Below are 25,209 nucleotides of genomic sequence, written 5' to 3'. Positions count from 1 at the left end.
TCTCTGAATTCTATGCATCAGGCGTTGGCAAAGGTTTTCTCTAAAAGGCCGAATAGTAAACATTCAGGGCTCAGCAGGCTGCTCTGTTTCTGTGCCAACCACTCAAATCTGCTGTGGTAATGTGAAAGCAGCCACAGATGGCCTGTGATCAAATGGGCGTGGCTATGTCTCAATAAAACTTTATTTATAAATGCAAGCAGTGGGCCAGGTTTGGCCTGCAGGCTGTGATTTGCCGACCACTGAGATTAAAGCCGGAGAAGGCAATGGCACCCCACTCCAGTACTCTTGCCTGGAAATCCCATGGATGGAGGAGCCTGGTAGGCTGCAGTCCATGGGGTCACGAAGAGTCGGACACGACTGAGTGACTTCACTTTCACTTTTTACTTTCGTGCATTGGAGAAGGAAATGGCAACTCACTCCAGTGTTCTTGCCTGGAGAATCCCAGGGACAGGGGAGCCTGGTGGGCTGCCATCTATGGGGTCGCACAGAGTCGGACACAACTGAAGCGACTTAGCAGCAGCAGCAGCAGCAGAGCTTAAAGCAGACTCAGTCTAGATTCAAGGGGTGGAGAATTGGACTCTGTCCATGGCTGGGCATGTGGTGAAGAGTCTGCCACCATCTTTAACCTGCTCAGGGTTAAACCCCTGGGCTAGGCACAGGGGGTATGGCATTTAACTAACTAGAAAAACATTTCTGTCCTCACAAAGGCATGGGCAAGGGGGAAGCTAGCTGAGTCACCCCAGGAAATCAACATAATCATACACTGCGAACGAATTATAAACTGTCAGAAAAGAACAGAAAACTGTGGAAGGGGATGGCCTGACCTGCACTAGGTGTGGTCAGGACAGGCTTCCCGGAGGCAGTGTTGCCTGAGTTGAGAGCTCAACGATGCACAGGAGTCTTCTGGAACATTCCTTGGATGCAGTGGCTCTTCTCTCCTACTCTGTTCTATGTCTTCCTTTTTAAGGTAGTGCCAACCCACTGCCTAGACTTCCAAAACCACTCACAGTATGAAAAACGCTGCTCAAAAAATACATAAATAATGAAAATAAGTAAAAAAAAAATAAAAAGACAGAAAAGAAAAAAGTGCTGGTCCAGGCCAGTGCTTCTCAAACTCCCATGTGCCCAAGACTCACAGGGAGAACTTGTCAGAGTGCAGATTCTGACTCAGCAGGTCTGGAGGGGGGGACCCTGAGATTCCATTCCTAACAAGCTCCCATTTGGTGCTGATGACGCTGGTCCGTGAATCAGACCTGGAGTAGTGATGAGGCTCCAGTGCTCACCCGTGCATGCAGCTGAAGTGCAAGGATGTTCAGTGCAGTGTTGTTTATAATAGCAGGTGATTCGAATCAACATGAGCATCCATCCGAGGGCCGTTGGGTTAATGAATGGGGGTATCCTTCCAATAGTGGGAGTCTATGCGGTTAAGTCTGATGGGGGTGTGATGGGTTCATAGACACTAGGGACACTAGGGAATGGGAAAGGAGGGAAGGGGTGGGAGCAGGAAGGGTCAGGGGAGGAAGGAGGTGAGCAGAAACACAGATGGGAATGACAGCCAAGATGAGCAGAGCCCCTGACTCCCACCCCCACTTCCCACTGTGCTCAGGAGCGGAAGCTGCTGGAGGAGCGGCTGTCCGAGTTCTCATCCCAGGCAGCCGAGGAGGAGGAGAAAGTCAAGAGCCTCAATAAGCTTCGACTCAAATATGAGGCCACCATTGCGGACATGGAGGGTGAGCTCCCGCCCCCCAGGGGGGCCTATGCACACTCCAGCAGGGGCGAGGGTGGGGTGGGGGGACAGCCCTCATGTGCTGTGGGGCCTCAGTGGTCACATCTGCTAAATGGGGGCAGGAAAGAAGGCTGGGGACAGGTTGTGTGTCCTCCTTCCCAATCCAGTTCTCTTCCTATCTCCTTGGTATCTTGGGTGACTCTAGCTGATGGCTCCACTAACTGTTTCAGACACTTTTTTTTTTCTCGCTCTGTCCCTTGCTGAGGACTCAGAAGCAGAAACAGAAGAGAGGGAGCACAGGAGGAGGCCGGGGGTGCAGGGAGAAGAAGACAGGGCAGAGCGAGCCGGCTGGCCGGCAGGGGCTGGCGGGGGCGTGGGAGCGGTGGGGGAGAGGACGGCCTCTGGGGTCTGCTGCGGATCAGGACCAGTGGGCTATCCCAGGGGTGGGGAAGCTGGGAAAGATGGGGAGGGGTGGAAAAAGAGGCTGAGCTCAGCCTGACGCCCTGAAAGTGCGTGCGATGACTGGGGCGAGGGGGCTGGGGGTCTCCCTGGGGGTGTGGGTCTGGCTCCCTCATGCGTGGCCCACACTCCTCCTGCCTGCAGACCGCCTCCGGAAGGAGGAGAAGAGCCGCCAGGAACTGGAGAAGCTGAAGCGGCGGCTGGACGTGGAAGGCTCGGAGCTGCAGGAGCAGATGGCGGAACAGCAGCAGCGGGCAGAAGAGCTGCGCGCCCAGCTGGGCCGCAAGGAGGAGGAGCTGCAGGCTGCCTTGGCCAGGTGCGGGGTGGGCCGGCGGGGCGCGCGGCACGAGGGCGCCGCCTAGCGGCGATGGAGACGCCCGGCTGAGACCCGCTAACCCACAGAGATTCAGTGTACCCTTCTGTAAGATGGACACAGCCAGAGTTCCAAGCCCTCCTGGTTAAGGGAAAACTGAAAGCGGGCCCTGCGTGTCTAGTAACTTAGTTTCTTGCACTGAGGCCAGAAAATGCTTTTTTCTTCCTATCCCCCCTCCCCCTTCCTCTCCCCAGCCTCTCAAAGCTGAACCACTCAGAATCTGCTGTGATTGGATAAGTGATCTGGCCGTCTTAGGAATCATAATCATCATAATGCCAGCCATTCACAATTATTGAGCGCTTACTGTATGCCAGATATGGCGCTCACTGTTTTAGATGCTTTTCACCCTTGCGACCTTAGGCGCCCTTGTGTATGGATGCAGCTGGAATTCAGAGCAGCTACAATGTTGGGGAAATGTGGATTGCAGAATCGATGGGACATGGGTTGGTGGAGGGGAGTTAAGAACTGTGCACCCTCCAGCCTGACTTCTGAGTTCAAATCCCAATTCCTCCCCTTTCTGGCCTCATGACCTCACCCGAATAACATCACCTCTCAAGTCTTAGTTTCTCTATCTGGAAAATGGGGGTGATTATAGAAGCTCTCCCAGGGTTAGTGTAATAGTCGCTTAGTCGTGTTGGACTCTTTGTGACCCTATGGACTGTAGCCCACCAGCCTCCTCTGTCCAATGGATTTCCTAGGTAAGAATACTGGAGTGGGTTGACATTTCCTTCTCCAGGGGAATCTTCCCAACCCGAGGATTGAAACTGAGTCTCCTGTGTTGCAGGCAAATTCTTTACCATCTGAGCCACCAGGGAAGCCCAGGGTTAGTGTGGGGGTTAAATAAGAAGGCGCTGAGGACATGCTTCGCACAACCTAGGGCCTCAATTGATGCTGTGGTGTGTCTGTTCCTACTTTCCATTATCACTGTTATTTTTTTCCCTTTTGCGTTGAGGTGAAATTCACATAGCAAAATTAACCATTTTAAAGCATACCACTGAGGGGTATTTGGTACATTCACAATGCTGTGCAATCACTACCATCACCTCAAAAAAAATCCTATTAAACAATCCTTCCCCATCTCTCCCTCCCCTTAGCCCTCGGCAACCACCAGTGTGCTTCCTGTCTGCCTAGATTTGCTGATTCTTGCTACTTCTCCTAAGTGGAGTTGTGTAACACATAGCCTTTGGCACTTATGTATTACTGTTTCCATCACCACCCTCCTGGCAGTCCTGTGACGTGGGCGGTCATGCTCTCTCACAAACTGGGAGCCTGCAGTTCAGAGAGGCTGTCACTTGCCAGGGCAGGTGGCCAAGCAGAGGACACAAACTGTGATCGGCATATTTCCCTGAGCTGTTTAATCTGCAGTCCACACTGCCCCTTCATCCGGCTCCTCTTTGCAACAGCTTGATCCTAGAAGGGTTATGAGGAGGAGTTCAGGGGTCAGCCACCCACTGACCACGTGACCAGGGCAAGTACTTTCCCACCCTGCGCCCCAGTTTCCTGCGTGGGCATGAACATCACATGGGATGATAAGGCAGAGGGCTCTCAAGTGGAGGGAACTTAGTAAGCATCCTCGTGATACCAGTGGTGTCATCCCCACTTTACAGCTAGGGAAGTTGAGGCTCTGAGTCCTAGAGGCACGTGTCCAAGGACAGAGCTGGGATTCGAATCTGGAACTGGCCATGTCTAGTCCCTCCACGCCCCCAGAAATCATCCCCACCCCCTGCCTGTCCTTGTACTAACCCCCTTGATCCTTGTCTACCCCCAGGGCAGAGGAAGAGGGTGGAGTCCGGGCCCAGCTACTCAAATCCCTGAGGGAGGCGCAGGCTGGGCTGGCCGAAGCCCAGGAGGACCTGGAGGCTGAGCGCGCGGCCAGGGCCAAGGCGGAGAAGCAGCGCCGGGACCTGGGCGAGGAGCTGGAGGCACTGCGGGGCGAGCTGGAGGACACGTTGGACTCCACCAATGCACAGCAGGAGCTCCGGTGAGGCTGGGCGGCCGGCAGCTGGCACCGGTTGGGGACCTGTGGAACCAGGTTGGGAGGAGAGGAAAAGGACATGGGTCCAAACTCTCCATCTGCACAGATGTTGAGTCATTCACCAGTTGTTTTCTGGGCACTGGCTCTGGACCAAGCTGGGGACATAAATGGATCAGACTCAGGCATTGTCCTCTGGAACTCCCAGTCTGGGAGTAAGCAGATTCAGGCAAAGACAGACCTGGTCCAGAGCTAAGTGAGCTTTAATGGAGTAGGACAGGCCATCGTGGATGATCAGAGAAGACCCCTGTATCACGCTATGGGAGGGAGTCCAAAAAGACTTCTTGAGAAGGGGGCATTTTGAATAGGGTTTTGACAGATGCATAGGAGCTCACTCTTAAAGCCACACTCCTCCTGCAGCATCACCACCCATACTCCTCGGGGAATATAGAATGAAGTCCCCATCCTTGAAGGGAAAGAATAAGAAGAGGCACAACCGGCTGTCGGGGGCTGCCCTAAAGTCCCAGTCTTCCTCTATTCTGAAATTCTATTCCCTGTCCCCCTTCCCCAATAAAAGGTCCAAGAGAGAACAGGAGGTGACGGAGTTGAAGAAGGCTCTGGAGGAGGAAACGCGCATTCATGAGGTGGCAGTGCAGGAGCTGCGGCAGCGCCACGGCCAGGCCCTGGGAGAGCTGGCGGAGCAGCTGGAGCAAGCCCGGAGGGTGGGTTGGGATGGGGCTGGGGTTTCTGGGGAGCCATGGGGAGGCAAAGTGGGATGCTGGGTGGAGGAGGTATGTCTGGCTGGTCCTAGGCCAGCCCGCTTCTCTTCTCAGGTATTCATGTCTCTGATCCATCTTTTTTAAAAAAATAATTTACTTATTATTGGCTGTGCTGGGTCTCGCTGCTGCTCGGGCTTTTCTGTAGTTGTGGTGAACGGGGGCTGCTCTCTAGTTGCAGTGCTCGGGCTTCTCATTGCAGTGGTTTCTCTTGCCGCAGAGCAAGGCTCTAGAGCTTTTGGGGTTCAGTGGTTGTGGCTCCCAGGCCCTAGAGCACAGGCTCGATAGTTGTGGCCCCGGGGCTGAGTTGCTCTGCAGGCATGTGGGATCTTTCTGGACCGGGGATCGAACCCATGTCTCCTGCATTGGCAGGTGGATTCTTTACCACTGAGCCACCAGGGAAGCCCACCGATCCATCTTTCATTCAGCGAACGTTCGTTGAATATGTGCTATGTTCCCGGTGTGATATTGAGGGCCCCAAATATGAACCAGACAATCAGTACACACTTCTATTGTGGAGATGATGTTTTAGCAGGAGAGGCAGAGTGTAAACGATCTAAACAGATTCACAGTATATATCAGGGTTATAAGTGCTATGGGAAAATGATGAACAAAAAGCGGGGTCAGAATGCCAATAGCGGGGCGAGGGGGGGCATTTTGTGATTTGAAATATAGAAGGCCATGGAGAGATTCTACGAAAAGGTGACCTCTGAGTGAAAAGCTGAAGGAAAGGGCTTCCCAGGAGGCTCAGTGGTAAAGAATCTGCCTGCCAATGCAGGTGACATGGGTTTGATCCCTGGGCAGGGAAGATCTCACATGCCTTGGGATAACTAAGCCCTTGCATCACAACTGTTAAGCCTGTGCTCTAGAGCCCAGGAGCCAAAACTACTGAAGCTCGCCTGCCCTAGAGCCCATGCTCCGCAACAAGAGAAACCACGGCCATGTGAAGCCCATACATGGCAACTAGAGAGCAGCCCCTGCTCACCACAGCTGGAGAAAGCCCCCTCGAAGAAACAAAGACCCAGCATGGCCAAAAATAAATAAATAAGGTCATAATAAAAAAAAATTAAGGAAGCGAAGGGTGACCCCATCTTGGCATCCTGGGAAACATGTTCTGGGCAGAGGGAACAGTCAGTGCAAAGGCCCCGGGGCAGGAGTGTGCCTGGGTCTTTAAGGAATGGTGAGGGGTTCCAGAGGAAATAGTGCAAGGGACATGGGGCATGCATGTGCCTGGCCTGGTAGAGAAAGGGAGTCATAAATCTCTGCCGTCCCTCTCCCACCTCAGAGCAAAGGCACATGGGAGAAGACCCGCTTGACTCTGGAGGCTGAAGTGTCTGAGCTGCGGACGGAGCTCAGCAACCTGCAGACCGCGCGGCAGGAGGGTGAGCAGCGGAGGCGTCGCCTGGAGTCACAGCTGCAGGAGGTGCAGGGCCGCGTGGGCGACGGGGAGCGGGCCCGAGCAGAGGCTGCAGAGAAGCTGCAGCGAGCCCAGGTGAGTGGGGCGGCCAGCTCAGCAGTGGTGTCTGCTGTGTGACTTTGGGTGAGATGCCTGCCCTCTCTGGGCTTCGGTTTGGTCCACATCAACCCTGCCGTCCCTGCCAACTTCTTCAGCATTATCACACATTAACAGCTAGTATCGGGTGAGTGGTTGCTTTATACCAAACATCCTGTGTATTTTTACTAAAGCCTCCTGACCCTCCTCTGAAGGAACTGCTAATATTGTTCCCATTTTACACACAGGGAAACTGAGGCCCAGGGAGGTGAAGCTGGTTGTCTAAGGTCCCTCAGAGCCAAAGCGTGAATCCAGGCATGACTAACCTTGCGGCTCTTAACCCTGCCGCAGTGCCCACGTTTCACCCTCTTATCTTCTGGCCGTAAATAATCCATGGTCTGATTAGAAAAACCCAGGATGAACATTTAAACCTGCAGGTAGAAAATGTCATACTGTAATTGTTAGGAGAGATGTGGGCTTTTTATTTTATTATGTTTTTAAACTAAATGACCAATACCTGTTTATTGCTGAGAACACGAGGCCAGGAGCTGCATCCAGGATCATTGTGGTGGTGATTTGGGTGCCAGGAGAACAGCTTTATTGAAATATAACTCACATACTGTATAACTCACCCATTTAAAATCAAACCGGTCCATCCTAAAGGAAATCAACCCTGAATATTCATTGGAAGGACTGATGCTGAAGCTGAAGCTTCAATACTTTGGCCACCTGATATGAAGAACCGACTCTTAGAAAAGACCCTGAGGCTGGGAAAGATTGAGGGCAGGAGGAGAAGTGGGTGACAGAGAATGATACTGTTAGATAGCATCACTGATTTAATGGCCATGAGTTTGAACAAACTCCAGGAGATAGTGAAGGATAAGGAAGCTTGGTGTGCTACAGTCCGTGGGGTTGCAAAGAGTTGGACACCACTGAGCAACTGAACAACGAGTTTTAGTATATTCATAGAGTTGTACATTTATCACCATAATCTAATTTTAGGACATTTTCATCACCCTAGAAAGAAATCCCGTACGAGAGTTAGGGTTAAGGTCCTCCAATCTCACCCCCTGCCCTAGCAATTACTAATCTACCTTCTGTCTCTTTAGATTTCCTATTCTGGACACTTCATAGAAATGGAATCATACAATATGTGTCTTGTGTCTGACTTCACTCACTTAGCATAGTGTTGTCAAGGCTCATCCATGTTGTAGCATCCATCTGTACTTCATTATTTTTATGGCTGAATAATATTCCATTGTCTAGAGAGACCACATTTTGTTTATCCAGTCATCCGTGGATGGACGTTTGGGTTGTTTCCACCTTCTGGCAGTTGTGAATGCTGCTTCTGTGAACACCCCTGTACAGGTTTTTGCATGGACTTGTTTTCATTTCTCCTGGGTACAGACCCAGGAGCGGAATTGCTGGGCCCTGTGGAAACTCTGGTTTAACATCCTTGGTGGCTCAGATGGTAAAGAGTCTGCCTGCAATGCAGGAGACCAGGGTTTGATCCCTGGGTCGGGAAGATCCCCTGGAGAAGGGAATGGCAAACCATTCCAGTGTTCTTGCCTGGAGAATCCCATGGACAGAGGAGCCTGGTGGGCTACGGTGCATGGGGTCACAAAGGGTGAGATAGGACTGAACGACTAACACGTTCACTTTCACATGGAAACTCTGCATTTAACCATTTTAAGGAGCTGCTAGACTGATTATCGCGGCAGCTGCACCCTTCTACATCCCCACCAGCAGTGGGTAGTGGGGATCTGAGGCAGGTACACAGAGGGGTCGGCTGGCAGGAAGCTGCCATTATAAGATGCCCCTTGCCCACAGGCTGAACTCGAGAATGTGTCTGGAGCCCTGAGCGAGGCCGAGTCCAAAGCCATCAGGCTGAGCAAGGAGCTGACCAGCATGGAGGCCCAGCTCCACGATGCCCAGGTGACCCCAGCTCCCATCTCACCACTCGCTCCCCAACCCAGACCACCCCCAACTCTCCTGCCCACACTGAACATCGTCCTCTCATCCACCTGCAGGAGCTGCTGCAGGAGGAGACCAGAGCGAAGCTGGCCCTGGGGTCCCGGGCACGAGCCCTGGAGGCGGAGGCAGCCGGGCTGCGGGAGCAGCTGGACGAGGAAGCGGCCGCCAGGGAGCGAGCGGGCCGCGAGCTGCAGACCGCCCAGGCCCAGGTGAACAGCCCTGCAGGGAGATCCCCCACCCGGCTCCTGCTGGGTTCCGTGGCTCACGGGGTGACCCCACAGGCCAGCATGTCACAAGCCAGACCACTGCAAGCCAGACTCCCCTCCTCTGTCCCCACAGCCCCAGCCCTGCACAAACTTCATCCTCTGTCACCTGTATCCTCTCAGCCTCCCTTCAAACCTCCCTGCCTCTAGTCTATCCCCTTCTGGCTCATCCTTCACATGGTCTTTATAAAGCCGGAGCTGATGCTGCCTTTTCCTTGCTCACACACCTCCCAGGGCTCCCCAGCTACCCACCCTGGACAAAATCCATGCCTCTCACCAGGTTGTCAGAGACCCTGCATTCTCTGGCCTTCTTCCATCGTTAGCTATATTCACCTCTCATCTCTCTTTCCTCACTTCATGTAGGAAAACGCTTTTCATTTATTAGGACTTAGCATCCGCCTCTCCTGTTCTAAGAAATTACTCACCAGCCCTCTCTGAGCTCCCTTAACCCTTCTTTCTCCTTTGTCCCCACTCCAGTCACCCTGACTGGCTAGAACTGTCATTGCCCATGAGTCCCCCGACCAGACTGAAAGCTCCTTGAAGGTGGGACCCCATCAGAGTTAGATCTGGGTCCCCAGCCTAAGCCAACATAGTGCCTTATGTATGGGATGCCTTGAGAAATGCCTGTTGAATGAATGATGAATGTATGCCTGTGAATATCATTTTTTAACTGGAAAACTCCTATGCATACTTCAAGATCCATCACAAATGCTCCGTCCTCCAGGAAGTCTCTTGAATGTTCTCAATAGATTTTTGAGCCTGTCTGGTGGACTCCTGTGGCTTCCCTATTTCTACCTTAGCCTCTATCACCCTGGTTGTGACACTCAGTCTCCCCCATCAGACTAGGGGTTCCCCAGGGCAGAACCCAGGTCTGATTCATCTTCTGGTTCTGTGGGAACCATTTTAACATCCTGGAGGAGCTGGGGCTCTGAGAACTCACAACCTTATCCCTACTCTTCAGGCAGAAGTGCCCAACGGAGTGAATCATTTCCCTCTTGGGCCTCAGTCTCCTCACCTGGGAAATGGGGCCCCACTAACTCACACTCGGGTTGCCAACATGGGTGCCACCCTCCCTCTCTTTCCTCCACCCCCAACCCCAGCTGTCAGAGTGGCGGCGGCGCCAGGAAGAGGAGGCAGGGGCCCTGGAGGCAGGGGAGGAGGCTAGGCGCCGGGCGGCCCGAGAGGCTGAGGCCCTGAACCAGCGCCTGGCAGAAAAGGCGGAAGTGGTGGAGCGGCTGGAGCGGGGCCGCCGGCGGCTGCAGCAGGAGCTGGACGATGCCACAGTGGACCTGGAGCAGCAGCGGCAGCTCGTGAGCGCGCTGGAGAAGAAGCAGCGCAAGTTCGACCAGGTGAGGCACCTTGGGTTAGCCACCTGGGGAACTGGGATGCTCACCCACGCTGCCCGTCACGGTCACCGTGAGCGATCAGTAACAGGTGATGTCACAGCTCAGCTGTGAACCTGCGAGGACCTTCGGGGAAGATGCCTCTTCCCTCTGAGCCCCTGTAGGATAGAACGCCCATCGATCCTGGCTTATGTCTCCTGCCCCCAAATAATTACTGCTGGTACCCAGTGTTACTCCCAAAGGCGTCCTGCAGATACACCAGAGGGTGTACTTAGGAAGGCGAAATGAAATAACACGTCTTGCTTCTCCTGCTGACTCACTGTGGACCTCAGGCAAACTGCTTGTCCCATTTCAGCCTCAGTTTGCCCGTCTAGAAAATGGGGATAAGGGGATTCCCTGGCAGTCCAGTGATGAGGACTCCATGCTCTCAGTACTGTTGCTGTCGTTCAGTCACTAAGTCGAGTCCGACTCTTTTCGACCCTGTGAACTACATCGCTCCAGTTTGATTCCTGGTTGGGGAACTAAGATCCCACAGGCTATGCGGTACAGCCAAAAAAAAAGAAGAAAAAAGAAAAAATTGAAAGTGGGGATAATACTAAGCATCTGACAATGTAAGAATGGAATAAAATTCTCAGAACCCCAGAGCATTAAGATCAGGCAACCCTGAGGTTCACAGCCCAGTTGGGGCCCTTTCTGGCTGTGTGGCTTGGGCAAATTGCACAGTCTCTCTGCCTCATTTTCTTCATCTGGAAAATGGGAGAGTCCTTATTTTTGCCTTCATTTTTGAAAGGAATTTTCACTGGCTGTTGAATTCCAGGTTTTATTCTTTCCACACTGGGAAGAGATCATTCCATGTTCTGGGGCCTCCACTGTTTCAGATTTAAAGTTAACAATCATCTAAATCATGGTTTCCCTGTAGGTAATGTGATGTGGTTTTCTAGCTGGTTCAGACTTTTTCCTCTTTATCTTTGCTTTTTAGCAGTTTGACTATGATATCCAGCTGTGGGGTTTTGTGTTTATTCTACTTCAGTTTGCCAAGCTTCCAACAGCTTTGGGTTAGTGTTCTTAATCACATGTGGAAATCTTCAGCCATTATTTTTTCAAATATTTTTCTGCCCCATTCTCTCTTTCTCCCCTCCTCTTCTCAAACTCCAAATACATGTATGTTCGATTGCTTAATACTATTCCATAGATCATTGAAAAAGTTTTAAAAGAATTAATTTGTGTTTTATATATATATAGACATGGTTAAGCAGGAGATGGCAAGAGTGAACAATGACATTATAGGAATCAGTGAGCTAAAATGGAGAGGAATGGGTGAATTTAATTCAGATGACCATTATATCTACTATTGTGGGCAAGAATCCCTCAGAAGAAATGGAGTAGCCCTCATAGTCAACAAAAGAGTCTGAAATGCAGTACTTGGATGTGACCTTAAAAACGACCCAATGATCTCAGCTTATTTCCAAGGCAAACCATTCAACATCATAGTAATCCAAGTCTGTGCCCTAACCACTGGATGCTGAAGAAGCTGAAATTGACCAGTTCTATGAAGACCTATCGGAGAAGGCAGTGGCACCCCACTCCAGTACTCTTGCCTGGAAAAGCCCATGGATGGAGGAGCCTGGTAGGCTGAAGTTCATGGGGTCACTAGAAGTCGGACACGACTGAACGACTTCACTTTCACTTTTCACTTTCATGCATTGGAGAAGGAAATGGCAAGCCACTCCAGTGTTCTCGCCTGGAGAATCCCAGGAACGGGGAGCCTGGTGGGCTGCCGTCTCTGGGGTCGCACAGAGTCGGACATGACTGAAGCGACTTAGCAGCAGCAGCAGCAGCATGAAGACCTATAAGGCCACCTAGAACTAACAACAACAACAACAAAAAGATGTCCTTTTCATCATAGGGGATTGGGATGCAAAAGTAGGAAGTTAAGAGATACCTGGAGTAACAGGCAAGTTTGGCCTCGGAGTACAAAATAAAGCAGGGCAGAGGCTAACAGAGTTTTGCCAAGAGAACAAACTGGTCACAGCAAACACCCTCTTCCAACAACACAAGAGGTGACTCATCGGAAAAGACCCAGATGCTGAGAAAGATTGAGGGCAGGAGAAGAAGGGGACAATAGAGGATGAGATGGTTGGATACCATCACCAACTCAATGGATATGAGTTTGAGCAAACTCCAGGAGATGATGAAGGACAGGGAAGCCTGGCATGCTGCCATCCATGGTGTCGCAGAGTCGACACAACTTAGCCACTGAACAGCAACAAATATACATATAAATATATATATTTGCATGTCTTGTAAGTTTTATTGTTCATCAATTGCTATGTCATAAAAAAACAGTGAAGGTTTGAAGTACATTTCAAATTTTATGTATTTTTTTTCCTACTATGACTACAAGAGGAAGAAAGAAAACCCTTTCCTCTCTTGGGTATATAAAGCGAGGGGCTGATCAGTTTGATCCATTTAAGGTTTTTCCTTTTTTTGGCTCAAAATTTCCTTTCATTTAATTTTTTATAAAACTTGAAGTGTAGTTGATTTACACTGTTGCATTAGTTTCAGTTGTACAGCAAAGTGACTCATACATTTATACATGATACATGTATTCTTTCTCAGATTCTTTTACTTATAAGTTACTAGAAGACATTGAGTAGAGTTTCCTGTGCTTTACAGCAGGTCCTTGTTAATTATCTGTCTTATATATAGTAGTGTATATCGGCAACCCACTCCAATATTCTTGCCTGGAGAATCCCAGGGACGGGGGAGCCTGGTGGGCTGCTGTCTACGGGGTCGCACAGAGTCAGACACGACTGAAGCGACTTAGCAGCAGCAGCAGCAGCAGTGTATATCTGTTAATCCCAGATTCCAAATCTATCCATCCCCCCTTTCCCCTTTGGTAACCGCAGGTTGGTTAGTTTGTTTTCTGTATCTGTGAGTCTGTTTCTGTTTTGTAAATAAATTCATTTAATTACATCATTTTTTTTACAAGATTCCACCTAGAAGTGATATCATATGATGTTTGTCCTTCTCTGTCTGGTTTATTTCACTTACTGTGATAATCTCTAGGTCCATCCATGTTGCTGTAAATGCCATTATTTCATTCTTTTTCATGGCCGAGTAATATTCCATTGTATATATAGGCCACATCTTCTTTATCCATTCCTTCATCCATGGAGATTTAGGTTGCTTCCATGTCTTGGCTATTGTAAGTAGTGCTGCAGTGAACACTGGGGTGTAGATATCTTTTCGAATTAAAGTTTTCTCCAGCTCTCTGCCCAGGAGTGGGGTTGCTCCATCATATGGTAACTCTAGGACCTCCCAGGTGGCACAAGTGCTAAGAACCTGCCTGCCAAAGCAGGAGGCACTGAAGACTCGGGTTCCATCCCAGGGCCGGGAGGATCCCCTGGAGCAGGGCACAGCGACCCACTCCACTATTCTTGCCTGGAGAATCCCATGGACGGAGGAGCCTGGCAGGCTACAGTCCATGGGGTCACAAAGAGTCCGACAGGGCTGAAGCCACTGAGCACTCTGGCACATGGTAACTCTATTTTTAGTTTTTAAAGGTACCTCCTCACTATTCTGCAGAGCAGCTGTACCAATTTACATTCCCATCAACAGAGGGATCCATTGAAGAGCGAGCTGGTCTGGGACCCAGTGGAAACTTTAATCCCTATACCTCCCTCTTGTGTCTCTGCCTCTGTCTGTCTGTCTCTCCGTCCTTGGCCCCTCTCTCTTCCCCATTCCCTTGTACACTCCTTTTAGCTAACCTGTGTCCCCCACCCCATCTCCCTCACCCCGGAAGCTCCTGGCGGAGGAGAAGGCGGCAGTCCTGCGGGCGGTGGAGGAGCGGGAGCGGGCGGAGGCCGAGGGCCGCGAGCGCGAGGCCCGGACGCTGTCACTGACCCGGGCCCTGGAGGAGGAGCAGGAGGCGCGCGAGGAGCTCGAGCGGCAGAACCGTGCGCTGCGGGCCGAGCTGGAGGCGTTGCTGAGCAGCAAGGACGACGTTGGCAAGAGCGTGAGCGACCCCAGGTCCCCGGGACACACAGACACACACACGCACACACACACGTGGGCGACCACGCGCCCCACCCCCACCCCGTGACGCTGGGGCACACAGGCACACGTGTGTGCTCTCCCACACGGAGGGCAAAGGGAACCGGCGTCAGAGAGTCCCCGTGTTCACGCACACACCCGGGAAGTGAGGAAAGCCAGGCATCAACAGGCAACGATTCATGGACCCAGCACACGGGGAGATCTTCTAGCAAACATATGTGCACACACTGAGCACGAGAGCTTCTTAGAAAACATCCATGTGCAGGTGCGTGTTCATGAAATGTGAGCGGACTCTCCCGTCAAACACACTTGCTCACGTGTACACACTGACCACGAGAGCCGCTCACAGCGTGTGTAGGTAACTCGGGACAAGAAGGAGCTAGGATGGACATGTCACCTCGCTGCCTCCCCCTCGTCTATCAAAGCTCCCCTCCCCTCTAGCCTAGCATAGATCTCCGGGCCTAACCTCCCGCCTCCTCGGTGGTCCAGGTGCCCAGGGCTCACTCTCGTTCTGCTTCCCACCCTCCCAGGTGCATGAGCTGGAGCGAGCCCGCCGGGTGGCTGAACAGGCAGCGAACGATCTGCGAACGCAGGTGACGGAGCTGGAGGACGAGCTGACGGCAGCCGAGGATGCCAAGCTGCGCCTGGAGGTGACCGTGCAGGCCCTGAAGGCGCAACACGAGCGGGACCTGCAGGGCCGCGACGAGGCGGGCGAGGAGAGGCGGCGGCAGCTGGCCAAGCAGGTATGGGCAGGGCGCCGCCCAGCTCAGTGTGCCCGGAAGTCTCACCACCCACCTGCTACTGTGGGTTTCTATCCAAGTCCCACCTACTAGCCAGCCATCCTCCTGTTCCCCAACCCGCTCACCCACCATGACCCAAGAACCCACACGCACAAGGACCCATTCGGACACCCTCCATCCACTAACCGGTCCACCCAACCACCATCCCATCTACTGAGCCAGCTGCCTAGCCGCCTGTACACAGCCTCCCTACCAACCAAGACTTCTACACAACCAACTCTGCATCCGACTTCTCCATCCACCCAATACCCGCTCCAATCAACCTCCTCTCTCCAGCCCAACCACCCCAGTATCTACCCACCTCCTCTGCACCCCCAACCAACCCGTATACCCATTTACCTGCTCATTGACCAGCTTGTCTTCACCCCACTTCATCCATGACCTTCCTTCCTTTTTCATTTATTTCTTCACTTGCTTCCTCATTCACTCCATATTTCTCTCTCTGCACATTTATTCATTCATTCTTCATTCAGTGGAGGAATTTCCTATGGTCTGCAGCGGGCAAGGCTTTTCACTCAGTGATGTGTGCTGAGCGTGGGAGGGGCGGGTCAGCCCTGAATATCAGAAAGAGCCCTCTGGGGCCATGTGGTCAGCAGACTGGAGCAGAGGAGACTGGAGCTGGGAAGCCTAGAGCAAGTGATGAAGAGATGATCCAAGGCCGGGATGGGGAGCAGTATCTGAGAGTTTCTTTTTAAATCTACTTTGGCCCCACTGATCCAGCCATGAGTTCATGCACGATTTTGTCCTGAGGGCACCAGGGAGCCAACCACAGGAGGGCCATGAGCAGTGTCAGCTGTGATTGTAGAAGGACCTTTCTAGAGCCTTCAGGAATGGGCTGGAGAGGAGTGATGGGAGCAAAGAGGAGGCTGGGGCAAGAGGGAGGGGTAAAGCTTGCCAGGGCTGTGGGGTTGGAGAGGATGATTGGGTTTGTGGCAGAGAGAGGCAAGGGGCAGAAGGAGTGGGGCTGGAGACCTGGGCAGGGGCTGGAGGGTAGACCTCTACGCCACTGGCATGTAGGGGGAGCCTGGGCTTCCTGTCCCCTGAGCCCGCCCCTCCCGACCTCCCCTCTCCCAGTTGAGGGACGCAGAGGTAGAGCGCGATGAGGAACGCAAGCAGCGTGCTCTGGCCGTGGCTGCCCGCAAGAAGCTGGAGGCCGAGCTGGAGGAGCTGAAGGCTCAGACCACAGCGGCCGGGCAGGGCAAGGAGGAGGCAGTGAAGCAGCTTCGCAAGATGCAGGTAAGGGGTGGGGCTTAAGCCGCGGAAAGGGGAGGCCCCGCCCTCGCTCCGGCTCCCAAACCAGCTCGGACCCCGCCCTTTCGATCCCAGGAGCAGCACCCACGTTAGACAACAGCTCTATCCATGCCCCAAAGGCTCATTTGGTTCTTTTTATATTTTTTAGTTCCTTCATTTAAATTGCTTAATCTTTGGGACTTCTTTGCGGCCCAGTGATGAAAACTCTGCGCTTTCACTGTAGAAGGCACAGGATTGATCCCTGGTCAGGGAACTAAAATCCCACATGCCGCTGGATGGGGACATAAATAAATAGTTGCCAGGTAGCAAAGTGGCCGAAAGTGTAAACGCCAGGGTCAGGCAGCCTAGGTTAAGATCGTGACTGTGCCACTCACCACCCTGAGTGCACTGCTGAACCTCTCTGTGCCTCAGTTTCTCCATCTGTAAACTGGGTAGGAAAATAGTCCCCACCAACTGGAGTTGTGAGGATTAAGGTTTTCAGTATGTGTACAGAGTAGCGACTGGCCCAAGGTAAGTGATCGGTGTTTTCCATCACTTTTTTGTGGCCAAGCTGCTTGACTTGAGGATGTTTGTTCCCCCACCAGGGATCGAACCCGCGCCCCCTGCAGTGGAAGCGCTGGAGTCTTAACTGCTGAACCGCCATGGAAGTCCCTCCCAACTCTATTATTACTCCAGAGTCCACATATTACCCCCACTTTACGCTTGCTTTAATTTTGATGTGCTTCTTTTTTTAAAGAAGTGAGACTCAGAGACGGGGGGAGAGCTGGCCCATGGTCACACAGCCATTGGCTGGGAGCGGGGTGCAGAAGCCCAAGTCCTCAGGACTCTGCTTTTTCACGGGGAGCCCCCACAGGGCTGACTGCGAGGGTAGCGGGGCTGGGGGCAGTCCCTGTGACCTGGCTGGGCCCACTCACTCGCTCCGTTCCGCCCAGGCCCAGATGAAGGAGCTGTGGCGCGAGGTGGAGGAGACGCGCAGTTCTCGAGAGGAGATCTTTGCTCAGAACCGGGAAAGTGAGAAGCGCCTCAAGGGGCTAGAGGCGGAAGTGCTGCGGCTGCAGGAGGTGATGCCGGGGTGGGCGGGGCTCAGGAGGGTGGGGTCGCGGGTGGGCGGGGCCAGGGATGTCTTGGAGCCCCGCTAGGGTCCTGAACCGGAAAGCCACAGGGTCGGTGTGGGGATGGGCTAGAGTAGGGAGACTGGGGGCAGGGGGGCTGGAGAGGGACGATGACGCCTGAGCCTGGACGCAGAAGAGGGAACAAACAGACAGCGTAAAGGAGCAGGATGGACAGGGCTTTGGGTGGTAAGGGGGCAGAGGAGGGGAGGAGAGGGGGTCTGGCCTGATGACTGAGGGAAACTGGAGGAGGAACTGGTCTGAAAAGAGATGCTGGGCTCAGTGAGGAGGCCATGAGGGTGAGGGATCCTGGCAGGCGGGCAGCAAGAAGTGGACATGGATCACGGGCTACGGAGATGGATTTAGGAGACATCTGCCTATAGACTGAAGCTCATTCCAAGGTTATCCAGGGGCAGCATGTTCAAGTGCAGTGAAAAAAAGATCAACAGACTTGAGGCATGAGGGGTAGGGAGGCCAGTGTTCAGCCAGCCTCCCATCACCGCAGCTGACCACCTGCCTATTTTGCTCGTTGCAGGAACTGGCTGCCTCTGACCGTGCCCGGCGGCAGGCCCAGCAGGAGAGGGATGAGATGGCAGATGAGGTGGCCAACGGCAGCCTTAGCAAGTGAGTGGCCCATGGTAATGTGGGGCAGGGCGCCCTCTTCTGGCCATCCTGCCCTCTCACCTCCCCTGACCTTGCCCTGCCTGTTCTCCCTAGAGCTGCCATTCTGGATGAGAAACGTCAGCTGGAAGGGCGCCTGGGGCAAATGGAAGAGGAGCTGGAGGAGGAGCAAAGCAATGCAGAGCTGCTCAATGACCGCTACCGAAAGCTGCTCCTGCAGGTGAGCACAGCTGGGTCACCCCTGCCAGCCTTGAGGCCCCATTGACCTGGGACCATAACACCCTCAATCCTTTTTCAATTCACATAGGAAAAGGGAATATTTGAGTTGGGTTTTGAAGGTTGAATAGGAGTTCTCTAGGTGGGGGTGGAATAGATGCATTCATTCTGTTGTATTTCTGAGGTTTCTCGAAGGCTGGATCCAGGGAGCATGATGCTGGTAATATGGGTCCAAGGCCTCTTCCAAGGCCTCTTCTCCTGGCTTATAAGTGGTGACTTATAGGTGGCCATCATCTCATCCTGCAGTCACTGGGCTTGACTTTCTGTGCATGTGGGGGGAGCTATCTGATATCTCCTTATAAGGGCACTAATGCCATCATCGGGACCCCACCCTCTTATCCTCATCTAGTCCTAATTACCTCCCAAAGGCCCCATTTCCAGATACACACTAGGGGTTAGGACTTCATATGAATTTGTGGGGCAACAAACATTCAGCCCATAATACACCAGTTCCCCAGGAAGCTAGCCTGGTGATCTCAAAAGCATTTAGAAGTCAACATGGAAAGTGTCCCAACTGGCCCCAAATGGAGCAGCTTGAGCTTCAACCAGGCTCATAATTACAACTCATTTAAATCCATCAAATCTGTTTAAACCCTCAAGTACACAATGACATTTTTAAAAAATACTAATTAGTCACTGTATTAGTTGCCTGAGGCTGCTGCAACCAATTGCCACAAACTGGGTGGCTTAAAAAGACGGTAACTTATTCTCTCTCAGTTCTGGAGGTTAGAGGTCCAAAATCAAGGTGTCATCAGGTTTGTTCTTTCTGAGGGAACATCTCTTCCAGGCTGTCTTCTGGTTGCTTGTCAGCAACCCTTGGCTCGTAGATCCATCAGCCCGGTCTCTGCCTCTGCCTTGCGTGACCTTCCCTATGTCTTCTTTGTGTGTCTGTGCCTCCTTCCCTTCTTGAAAAGACACCAGTCGTATTGGATTTAGTGCGAGGCTGTTCAGTTGCTAAGTCATGTCTGACTCTGTGACACCATGGACTTGAGCCCGCCAGCCTCCTCTGTCTGTGGGATTCTCCAGGCAAGAATACTGGAGTGGGTTGCCATTTCCATCTCCAGGGGATCTTCCTGACCCAGGGTTCAAACCTGCATCTCCTGCATTGGCAAGTGGGTTCTTTACCACTGAGTGAAGAGGGAAGCCCATTGGATTTAGGGCCCACCCCAATCCAGCATGGGCTTCCCAGGTGGCTCAGTGGTAAAGAACCCACTTGCCAATGCAGGAGACGCAGTAGACTCCTGGTGGACTGTAGTCCATGGGGTCACAAAGAGTCAGACACAACTGAGCAACTAACACACTTCAGAAAGGATGGAGGAGGAAACTGTAGATTAAGAGAGACTTAAAAATCATGTACAAAAAAAATTTAATGGGCAGCATTCAACTATAGAATCTAGGGATGCATCTTTGAATAATAAAACTCAAAAGGAAAAAAACAAACCAACCAAGGGGGTGATCACCCTAGGAGTCAGGAGGAGGGGGATCCCTGGTGGTCCAGTGGTTAAAACTCTGCACTCCCAAAGTGCAGAGGCTCAGATCGAACCCCTGGTTGGGAAAATAAGATCCCACAAGTTGCACAGCACATCCAAAAAAGAAAAATGTTAGGATGACATGTTGTTTGGGGTGAAAGGAAGAGGTTGTTAGTAGAGTGGATGCATGAAGTTCTATTTTTTGACCTGGGCAGGGGTGACAATGATGTTTGCTTTTTATTAACCTATACTGGAGTGGGTTGTCATTCCCTTGCCCAAGGGATCTTCCCAACCCAGGGATCAAACCTGGGTCTCCTGCATTGCAGCAGATTCTATACCATCTGAGCCACCAGGGAAGCCCAACCTATTAAGCCATATAGTTGATCTGTTTTTTACTTTTCCTGTCTCACGGTTTTATTTTCCAATAAAAGGTTAAAAAAAAATAGCATATGCTAATCACCACGTCGGTCTCTTCCTGTGAGGGTGAAATGAAGTAAAGTATGAATCAGACTGCATCTGACTCATTTCCGTGTCCCCAGCATAGGACCTCACTCAGAGTACGAGATGAATAAATAAACAGGCACTATTATTAGGGGTGTGGTTACACATTAGCAATATAGTAGCTCCTGTTAATTGAGCTGGCATTTCTCAAAACGATCCTGCATATCATTCTATCAAAACCACCTAAGGTGCTTGTTGAAAATGTGGATTCATGGGCCTCATTCCAGACTTGCTGAATGAGAATCTCTGGAGGGTGGGATACTGTGGTCCATTTTTTTTTTCTTTTTTTTCCACAAGCTCTCTGGATGAGCCTGGTGCAAACAAAAATGTGATAACCCTTGGAATAGGCTCATTCACAGTCAAAGAATCAACAGCATTTAAACAAGCCTGTGATAGTCTTCTGGACTTGTTTATATATTGGGCTGAGTTGTACAGCATGTGGAACCTCAATTACGCAATCAGGGATCTAACCCAAGCCCCTTGCATTAGAAGCTCAGAGTCCTAACCACTGGACCACCACTCTCCTCTTGTGGTCTTATTAAAATAGCAAAAACCTATACAAAAGGTTAAAACCCAGAGTTGGCACTGCTGTTGGCTGATAAGCCAATCAAGGAAAAGTACATTTATTGAGTGTTTATTATGTGCCAGGCTCTATGCTATGCACTTAACAAGCATCAGCTCACTTAGTTCTGGGAGGTTCTGGCATTTACCTCCCACCTTCCCTCTGAGACTCCACCATGACAGTCCTGCCTTCCCCACTGCTACAGGTAGAATCACTGACCACAGAACTGTCAGCTGAGCGCAGTTTCTCAGCTAAGGCAGAGAGCGGGCGGCAGCAGCTGGAGCGGCAGGTCCAGGAGCTCCGGGAACGCCTGGGTGAGGAAGACGCTGGGGCCCGAGCCCGCCAGAAGATGATCATCGCTGCCCTTGAGTCTAAGTTGGCCCAGGCTGAGGAGCAGCTGGAGCAGGAGAGTAGGTAAGTGGGAAGAGAGGGCACAGCTGGAGGGCAACCCTCACATTCTGAGCAATTGAGGCACAGGGGAGCTGTGTTACAAGCACCTGGTTTAGAAACATCCAAAAGGCATCATGATATTAATGGTTGATGGTTTCCTGTATCATTTAGGATGCTCTATGCTGCAAGTAATTGCATTCCCACTATATAATTTAAACAGTAATGTAGCAGTTAGCTATAGCTGCATAACAAGTGTTAGTCACTCAGTCGTGTCCAACTCTTTGCAGCCCCATGAACTGTATCCCATCAGGCTTCTCTGCCCATGGAATTCTCCAAGCAAGAATACTGGAGTGGGCTGCCATTTCCTTTTCTAGGGGGACTTCCCGACCCAGGGATCAAACCTTGGTCTCCTGCGTTGCAGGAGATTCTCTACCATCTGAGCCACAAAGGAAGCCCCATATGCAGGGAAGCTGCCTAACAAACCACCTTAAAATTTCAGTGACTTAAAACAGCAATCATCTATTATTGTTCATGAGTCTTTGGAATGGTTGGTAGGTTCTGCTGATCTGGATTTGGTGAGCCTCACTCACGCATCTTTGCTCAGCTGAAAGTCAGCTAGATGGATTTGCTGATCTTGGCTGGGCTCTCACATGTCTACAGCCTTGCCTGGAACAACTCGGCTAACTTGTCTCTGCTCTAGGCTGACCCAGGCTTGTTCATATGACAGAGTAAAGGTTCCAAGAGAGAAAGTTTCTTAGGGCCTAGACTTGGAACTGGTACAATGTCACTTCTGCCGTATCCTGTCACTAAAGCAAGCCATGTGGCCAGCTCAGACATAAGAGAATATCCAGTCATGGTTGCCAAGCACCACCCATTGCTAGAGGCCCCATCATATGGACTTCACCCTAGTATGATGGTCCATGCAGGAGAGAATGGATGAGCATCAGAATAGGGAAATTCAGGAGACAGTAGGTAAGGATGGTGCCAGGTGTCTGACCTGCAGATCTAGGTGGATCATGGGGAACTGGGAGGAGGAGCAGGTTTGGGAGAAGGCATTGAGCCCAGTGCAGGGTGTACAGGGTCTAGTGGGCAGCCGAGGCTGGGGGCTGAACCAGGCTAGAGCTCAGGAGACAGATTTAGTGGACACCAGGCTGTTGATGGTTGTAGAAACCTGGGGCACAGTTGAGCGTGTCCAAAGAAAAGTGTGTGAGTGAGAAAGGAAGATAGCAGAGATGGTTAAGGATGGAGTTTTGGGCTCCCAGAGTGTTCTACAAACACAAAGAGCTTGAAAAGGAAATTGAGAGAAGAGAGGGAGAAAGAAGGGAGGTCAGGTGGGAGATGATAGATCCTGAACCCCTGGGGGCTGGGGCTGTGAGGCTAAGGAGGGGGCAGGGCAGAGTCCAGGGGGTAGTGGGACAAGTTTGGGTACTGACAGGCCGGGGGTGGGGCAAAGGAGAGAAAATGGGTGAGGATGGTGCTTGGCGGTCTGATTTGGAGACTTGCAGTCAGTGGGTCAGTTCCCTGAGAGGAGGAAGACTGGGAGCGGGGTGGAGGATACAGTTGAACATAAGAGACCTAGTGGGGTGTGGAAAACTGGTGTAGACATGGAGACACTTTTAGGAACATCAAGCATCTTAGCTGAAGCTAAGGATTAGATGCCCTGGTGGTAGCCTGGTACCACCAGGCCTCAGTTGACTGTGGGAGCCAGTTGTAGGTGGGTGGGAAGGTGGGCAGAAGCCACTCCGAGAACAGGCAGCCGCTGGACGAGGCTTGGCGGGGGTAGAACCCTGGGTGAGCAACCCTTTTGATTCTCCCCTTCGTGCCTCTCCTCAGGGAGCGCATCCTCTCTGGCAAGCTAGTGCGGAGGGCTGAGAAGAGGCTTAAAGAGGTGGTGCTCCAGGTGGAGGAGGAGCGGAGGGTGGCTGACCAGCTCCGGGACCAGGTGAGCAGCTGACATCATAGAGAAGCAGTGGGAGTGGGGGGGACCACTGACCGAGAAGTAGCACGTGACATCTCTAGAGGTAGTGAGCTCCCATCACAAGAGGTAATGTGTGAGTGCTGGACTAAAACCGAGTGCAGACAAGGTCCTGGGCCTTGGTGCATCAGCGGAGAGCCTGAATCAGTGACTTTGTGATCCGTAAATTCTGGAATCTAGGAAAAGCCCTGGTGGGGAGCTGAGACAGCTAATGAGAGGGCAGAAGTTAAATCCTACCCAGAGGCTAGGCCACAGCTTAAATAATGAAGTGGTGTTTATTGAGAGCTTTCTTTAGCCAGTGCTAAAGACATAACATGTAGTAACACTTAAGTCTAATCAGAACTCATGAGGTAGGTACTATTATTTTCCCTCTTATTCATGTCAGCAAACTGAAGTAACTTGCTCACAATTATTTATTTAGTAAGAGATGGAGCCAGAGTTCAACCTTCAGCACTTTGGCTGCATATCTGTGCCCTTAATTATTTATTGATCAGTAAATGTGTCCCCCATACTGTGCTGCCTACTTAAAACAAACAAAAAGACAGCATGCTTGCATTCTCTCATCAGCTCCATTTCACAGGTGAGAAAATGGAAACTTTAGAAGGAGGTATAATTTGCCCCAAAGTCACACAGTTAATAAAGACAGTCTGGATCAGATCCTCCTAGACCCTCTTGCCAGCCTCCACCCCAGGCTCACATGTGATTGACTCTGTTTGCTGTGCCCTTAAAAGCTCAGCTGTGTTTTATTCGCCAATTATTTCACAAAACAATTGTTGAGCACCTGCTCAACCTGCGTGCCAGGCACTGTGCAAAGCATTGGAGATATGGCTGTGAACGACACCGAGAATGTCCCTGCCCTCATGAAGTTCACATTTTCAACACAGGAAGAGGAAGACACCACCATAAAACCTATAAACAAGCAAAGATAATTACAGATTGTGAAAGGGGTTATGAAGAAAAAAGATAATAAAGAGAGAGGGGAATACAGAGGACTGGAGAATCCTCCCTAGATTGGGAGGGAGGTGGTCCGGAAGACCTTTCTAAGGAAGTGACATTTGAATTGATACTGAAGGGTGAGAAAGAGCCAGGAAGACGGAATAGCAAGTGCAAGGACCCTGGGCTATGGAAACCAGCTCAGTGAGTCCCAAGCAAAGAAGCAGAGCAGAATAACTTGAGAGAAGAATGGGGTTGCGGGGTGGGGGGGGCGGGGGTTGAGTGATACATGAGGTTAGAGGAGTTGGCGGGAGGCAGGTTATGCGTGTCCTCTCCTTGGAGAGAGAGATGGCAGGGTCCGGGGGAGGGTCTCACTCCAGATGGCCTAATCCATGTGTTTATGGGAAGACGACCCTGCAAGGGCCTGGAACGCCAGGCTGAGGTGCTGGCTGGGACCTTGTCCCAGGGCACTGAAGAATCATGGGAGGACCTTGAGCAGGGCAGAGGCAGGATCAGATCTGAGCATAGAGAGACCCCTCTGAGGCCAAGTGGCGGGTGGTCTCGCGTTTGAGCCTGACCTGGAGGCTGGTGAGAGGATCTAGGAGAGCAGAACAAAAGTGTGAACAGAAGGATAGAGGAGGGATGGAGACGTGGGGAGCTCTGGGTGAGAGCCGCACCCAGAGACATGACCTGACTCCCCGGCTCCCGCAAAAGCTGGAGAAGGGCAACCTTCGAGTGAAGCAGCTGAAGCGGCAGCTGGAAGAGGCCGAGGAGGAGGCTTCCCGGGCCCAGGCGGTCCGCAGGAGACTGCAACACGAGCTGGAGGATGTCACAGAGGCCTCCGAGTCCATGAACCGGGAGCTGAACACGCTGAGGAACCGGCTCCGG

General features: G+C 51.8%; 1 protein-coding gene across 4 annotated transcripts in view; it reads left to right on the top strand.

Annotated features, from left to right (window-relative positions):
* MYH14 (myosin heavy chain 14) overlaps positions 1–25,209 on the top strand; it is a 78,962-nt gene that overhangs the window by 52,782 nt on the left and 971 nt on the right. For all 4 annotated transcript variants that reach the window (XM_027515059.1, XM_027515058.1, XM_027515057.1 and 1 more), the window contains 17 exons: positions 1,607–1,730; positions 2,330–2,501; positions 4,327–4,539; positions 5,108–5,252; positions 6,592–6,798; positions 8,629–8,733; positions 8,829–8,981; positions 10,136–10,384; positions 14,184–14,396; positions 14,965–15,177; positions 16,309–16,470; positions 17,418–17,546; positions 18,130–18,218; positions 18,312–18,435; positions 21,229–21,437; positions 23,247–23,355; positions 25,036–25,208. In XM_027515059.1, coding sequence (XP_027370860.1) covers positions 1,607–1,730; positions 2,330–2,501; positions 4,327–4,539; positions 5,108–5,252; positions 6,592–6,798; positions 8,629–8,733; positions 8,829–8,981; positions 10,136–10,384; positions 14,184–14,396; positions 14,965–15,177; positions 16,309–16,470; positions 17,418–17,546; positions 18,130–18,218; positions 18,312–18,435; positions 21,229–21,437; positions 23,247–23,355; positions 25,036–25,208 — 2,789 coding nt within the window. The remainder of the gene's footprint in view (positions 1–1,606; positions 1,731–2,329; positions 2,502–4,326; positions 4,540–5,107; positions 5,253–6,591; positions 6,799–8,628; positions 8,734–8,828; positions 8,982–10,135; positions 10,385–14,183; positions 14,397–14,964; positions 15,178–16,308; positions 16,471–17,417; positions 17,547–18,129; positions 18,219–18,311; positions 18,436–21,228; positions 21,438–23,246; positions 23,356–25,035; position 25,209) is intronic.

Source organism: Bos indicus x Bos taurus, chromosome 18 (assembly GCF_003369695.1).
Source record: "Bos indicus x Bos taurus breed Angus x Brahman F1 hybrid chromosome 18, Bos_hybrid_MaternalHap_v2.0, whole genome shotgun sequence".
NCBI lineage: Eukaryota > Metazoa > Chordata > Mammalia > Artiodactyla > Bovidae > Bos > Bos indicus x Bos taurus.
Note: the sequence above shows the minus strand (reverse complement) of the source record. Positions and strands in the feature narration are given on the sequence as shown.